We start from the raw sequence: 5660 nt of genomic DNA on the forward strand, positions 1-5660 counted from the left end.
CTGTTCTACCCCATCCCCAGCTACTGTCACTGGAGGGCTCCACGCTCTGGTTTGAAACTTTGGGCTTCAAGATTCCACCGACTTCTGACGCCCTTTGGGGTCTTACTATGCGCGCAGTGTGGGGGACCCCGAGCAGACTGATTGTGGGTTTTTCTACTAAAGGACTAGATCTTGGCTCGTGGAGTCAGATGTTCAGATGCTTTCTCTGGGGCAAGGTAGAGGAATTCCAGCTACCACTTCCTTCCCTCCTCTTGAGCAGTAATAACACACTTGCTCAGCATTTTCCATTTTCAGAGCAATGCTTTCTTTACTTAAAAAAAAAAAACGACTTTTAAAATTCAGGATTAGGTGGGGGTTACATTCGAGATGATCAGTTTGGTAGTCAGCAACTTACACTACTTATCAAACCTCCCAGTAGATTGTCCTGCCTCTCTCCCTGGAGTTCCTTTCTCCCTATGTCCAGGATTAGTCCCCCTTTGCCCAAGTTCACACCTGTTGGCCGGCTAGCCCATTGAGCCATCTTCCCGCCTTTGCCCTCCGCCCTCCCCCAGCCCCACCACTTTGGGTAACCATGAATGCCAATGTCCTTTGGTCTGAACACCTCTGTCTTGATTTTTTTCTTTGTAACAGTGGTCTCGTATAATATTTGCCCTGTAGCGATTGACTATTTCACTCAGCATAACGTTCTCCAGGTCCATCCATGCTGTGAGGTGCTTCATTATTCTTTAGCTGTATAGTACTCTCCTGTGTGTGTGAACCAAAGTTTCCTTATCCATTCTTCTACTGATGGGCCTTTAGGGTGTTCCAATCGTCTTTCCATGGTAAACAGTGCTGCAGAGGACATGGATGTTGCTCATGTCTGTTTGTGCTAGGGTTCTTACTGATTTAGGGGGTGGACCAGCAGAGCGGTTGGACTTTCTGTTCCAAGTTCTTTGAGGTAGTGCCATGCTCCTTTCCACAGGGCTGAGACATTTTGCAGTCCCACCACCAGAGATTGTGAGGGTTCCAATCTCTCAGTACCCGCTCCAGCATCTGTTAGTTTCCCTTTTTTTAAAAAAAGATGCCATCACTCCTCGGGTAAGGTGGTGTCTCTTCGCTGTTTTGATTTGCATCTCTCAGATGCCTAGGGATCCCGAGCATTTCTTCATATGTTTGTTGGCTGCCTGGATGTCTTTTTTTGTGAACTGTCTGTTCGTGTCCTTTGCTCATTTAAAAAATTGAATTAGCCGTTGTTTTTCAATATCATTTTTCTGTAGATTTTAGATAATGGTCCCTAGTCTGATGTGTCATTGTCAAAATGTTTTCCCAGTCTGTGGATTCTCTTTTCTCTTGATCCACAGAAGTGTCTTTTTTTTTTTAAGGCTTTGTAGGATTTTTTTCTAAGTGTCTTGTTTTTAGAAGACCCCAATCATCTACTTAGTCGTGTGTGTGTCTGTGTGTGTGTGTGTTATTGTTTCATAGTATCTTTATGCCCTATTTTAGAGCTCTTAAGTCTGTCTCTATTTTCTCCATGATGATCTTTATTGTTCTGGCCCTTATTTAGAATGTGTTTAATCCATCTTGAGTTTGTTTCTGTATGTGGACTGAGAGATGGGTCCTGTTTCCTTCTTCTGCAGATGGAAATGCAACTTTGCCAGTGCTATTTGCTGAGCAGACTGTCTCTTCCCATTTGATGTTTTTCAGATTAGTGGTCTGTAAGTGGATGGATTTGCCTCTGGGTTTTTATCAGTCATTTTCTATCCTGGTAATGTTTTTGCCGAGTTTGGGTCTTAGGGTTAGACTTGCTTCATGAAAGGAGTTCCAGGAGTTTGCCTTTCTGGTCTGTGTTCTGGAATTGTGCAGAATCAGTGAACTGAATGCTTGGTAGAATTCCCTGGTGGAACTGCCTGCTCTGGATTTTGTTGTTGTTAGTTTTTTAATGACCGGATCTATTTCTTCTTTGTTATGGACCAGTTGAAGTTTTCTATATCAATCTGTGTTCATTTAAGTAAATAGTGTATTTCTACAAATTTGTCTTTTTCATCTAAGTCTAAAAAATTTTTGGAGTACAGTTTTATGTAGTATTCTGTTATGATGTTTTTTATTTGGTTTGTTATGAAGTCTCCCTTTTAATTTCTTGATATTTGCATTTTCTTTTCCTTTGTTTAGTTTGCCAGTAGTTTGTCAATTTTGTTCATCCTTTTGAAGAACAAATGTCTTGATTTTTCTATTTTCTGATTAAGTTATTTCTGTTCTAATTTTTACTATTTATTTTCTTCTAGTGACTGAACATTTATTTTGTTGTTCTTGTTCCACTTTTTTAAAATGTTGGGTTAAGGTGTTGATTTTGAGTCTTGTTTTTTGATGTGCATATTTATTGCTATACATTGCCCTCTGAGTACTACTTTTGCTGTGTCCCAAAGCTGTTGGTATGTTGTATTTTAATTCTCATTTGTTTTAAGGAATTTTTAAATCCCTTATTTCTTTAGTTCTCCAAGAGTTACTAAGAAGGGTGTTGTTCAGTTTACCTGTTTTGTTTGTTTTGTTTTTTTCTCCCTGATGTTCCTGGTGTTGATGTATAATTGTATAGCATTGTTGTCTGAGAAAATGGTTTTTAATATCTCAAAGGTTTTTAATTTATTAGGCTTACTATGCTGTCTAGCATTTGGTCTGCCCTAGGGAATGGTCCTCGTGCAATGGGAACTAATGTCTACTGTGCTGTGGTTCAGTGGAGTGGTATGTCTTAGAGGTCAAGTTGACTAATTGTGTTATTTAGTTCTTATGTCTTTACTGAGTTTCTTTCCCAATGATCTGCCTTCCTCAACAGTAGTACAGTAAAGTCTAATGCTATTATTATTGTATGAATTATTTCTCTCTTCCTCTCTATAAGTCTGATTAAGGTATTTTGAGGATCTTTCCATTGGTGCATGTATGTTTATTATGGTTATGTTGTCTTGTTCTGTTGTTTCTTTGTTATATGATATCCTTCTTTGTGCCTCTTGATGGATTTAAGGCAATGTTTTCTTCTTTTCAGAGTTTGACCTGCAGGTTGGAGACAGGAAAGCGGAAGCTGAGGAGGCCATGAAAAAGCTTGCTTACATCAGCCAGAAGGTTGCAGATGCCAGTGACAAGACCAAAGAAGCAGCAGCAGCTCTAGGCAGTGCTGCTGCTGATGCCACGCGGGCAAAGAATGCAGCCAGCGAGACCCTGGGGATCACCATTGAGATAGAACAGGTAATGAGAAACTGAGATGCTGGATGGCAGGCCCTACCACACAAAGGGGGTATGGAAGAAGATAAGCGCATTGGGCTCATTTTGAACCCTATTGTCAGAGTCCTGTTGTGCCCCACTGGTTCTTGTCAGGGACCATCAAGTCAGTTCTGACGCATAGGGACCCTACGCACAACAGAACTAAACACGGTACTGTCCTGCGTCCTCCTCACAACTGTACCTATTTCTAAGCCCATTGTTGCAGCCATTGGCTTAATCTATCTCCTTGATGACCTTCCTCTTTTTTACTGCCCCTCCACTTTACCAAGCATGATGACCTTTTGTAGGGACTGGTCTCCCCCGATAATATGTCGAAAGTATGTAAGACAAAATCTTACCATCCTTGCCTCTAAGGAGCATTCCGGCTGTACTTCTTCCAGATAGATTTGTTTGCCAGGTTAGCAGTCCTGGTGGTGTATTGTGTATGAGTTGAGCTGCAATTTGCATGGCCGGCAGTTTAGAACCACCAGCATCTCCGAGGGAGAGAGACGGGGCTTTCTACTCCTGTGAATAGTTAGTCTTTGAAACCCTCGGGGGATCTCTATGAGTCAGCAATCATGGCAGCAAGTTTGGTGTTTTTTTGTATTAGCAGTCCAGGATACCAAGGAGCCAAGGAAGATGACATCCTTGACAACGTCACACTTTTCTCCATTTATCATGGTGTTGTCTCTTGGTTCACTTGTGAGCATTTTGATCTTCTTTACATTAAGTTATAATCCATATTGACATCTGCAATCCTTGATCTACATTAGCAGGCACTTCAGGTCTTCCTCACTTTCAGCAAGCCAAGTTATGTCATCTGCATCTCACAAGTTGTTATCAGCCTTCCTCCAATCCCGATGCCACGTCCTTCTTCATATGATCCAGCTTTTCTAATGATTTGCTCACCATACAGATCGAACAAGTATGGTGAGAGATTACAACCCTAATGCACTTTCCTGATTTTCAACCATGCAGTATTCCCTTGTTCTGTTTACACAACTGCCTCTTGATCCATGTACAAATTCCCCATGAGCACAATGAAGTGTTCTGGAATTTCCATGATTCTGAAGATTATCCATAGTATATTATGGTCTGCACAGTCTAATTCTGTTGCACAGTCAACGAAACATGAGGAAACATCTTTCTGGTAATCTCTGCATTGAGCCAAAACCCATCTGATATCAGCAATGATATCCCTGTTCCACATCTTTTTCTGAATCGCTAGCAGCTCCATGTCAGTGTACTGTTGCAACCATTTTTGGGTGATCTTCAGCAAAATTTTACTTTGTGAGATATCAGTGGTAGTGGTCTGTAGTTTGAGCATTCTGTTGGCTCACTGTTTTTTGGAATGGATGAAAATATGGATTTCCTCCAGTCAGCTGGCCAAGTAGCTGTCTCCCAAATCTCCTGGTATCATTGAGAGAGTGCTTCCAGTGCTGTTGTGGCCAGGGGTGGCCCCAAATCCATATGGCCAACTTTCTGCTGCAGGGTTGCTTTGAGTTGGAATTGGCTTGTTTGCACGAGTTTGCTTGTTTTGGTTTGGTTTTGGCCTTCTGCTGAATCCTAAAGTTTTGGTTGACTACATGGTAGGGCCTGATGTTTTCAGCTGCCCTAGTTGGACAAATGGAGCCCTGGTGGTTTAGTAGTTACACATTGGGCTGCTGCTAATCACAAGTTCAGCAGTTCAAAACCACTCTACTTTGTGGAAGACAAGACTTTCTACTCCCCTAAAAGTTATAGTCTCGGAAAAGTTATAGTCTACCCTGTCCTGTAGGGTCGCTATGAGTCAGAACTGACTCCACAACAGTGAGGTGAGTTGAGGGAGTTGGACAATATCATAAAAGGAAAATCCAATGTTATTTTTTTTTACACTCTCATCAAAGGTTTGATCCCAATTTATAAAATTCTACAGTTCTAGATGCCTTGTTCCTGCCCATGTCCCTTGTTTAAGCAATACTTCTTTGTCTCTTTTTATGCCTTCTTATGTTGTATGTCAACACTGGACTTGGTCTCGGGGATCTAGAGATGAGAGAGTCCTAGTCACCTTCCTCAAGGAGCATTCAACATAATAGGGGAGAAAGACAAGTAACATCAGAGGGTAAATGCTGCGGTGGAAAGAGTGTTGACCAACTGGCAGAGGGCGCCTTACTCTTGTTAGTTATAGAAAGTTTATGTGGGTGTATAGGGAATATTCCAGCAGGATTATAGAAAGTTTATGTGGGTGTATAGGGAATATTCCAGCAGGATTATAGAAAGTTATGCAGGTGTATAGGGAATATTCCAGCAGGAATATAGAAAGTTTAAGCAAGTGTATAGGGAATATTCCAGCAGGATTATAGAACGTTTAAGCGAGTGTATAGGGAATATTCCAGCAGGATTATAGAACGTTTAAGCGAGTGTATAGGGAATATTCCAGCAGGATTATAGAA

At 41.4% G+C, this 5660-nt stretch overlaps 1 protein-coding gene across 1 annotated transcript in view; it reads left to right on the plus strand.

Annotated features, from left to right (window-relative positions):
* The window catches only part of LAMC2 (laminin subunit gamma 2), a 73832-nt gene that overhangs the window by 63305 nt on the left and 4867 nt on the right, over positions 1 to 5660 (plus strand). Inside the window, exon 20 of the mRNA XM_004706788.2 lies at positions 3014 to 3213. Coding sequence (XP_004706845.1) covers positions 3014 to 3213 — 200 coding nt within the window. The remainder of the gene's footprint in view (positions 1 to 3013; positions 3214 to 5660) is intronic.

Source organism: Echinops telfairi, unplaced genomic scaffold (genome assembly GCF_000313985.2).
Source record: "Echinops telfairi isolate 266 unplaced genomic scaffold, ASM31398v2 ScPeMD7_7424;HRSCAF=8462, whole genome shotgun sequence".
Taxonomy (NCBI): Eukaryota; Metazoa; Chordata; class Mammalia; order Afrosoricida; family Tenrecidae; genus Echinops; species Echinops telfairi.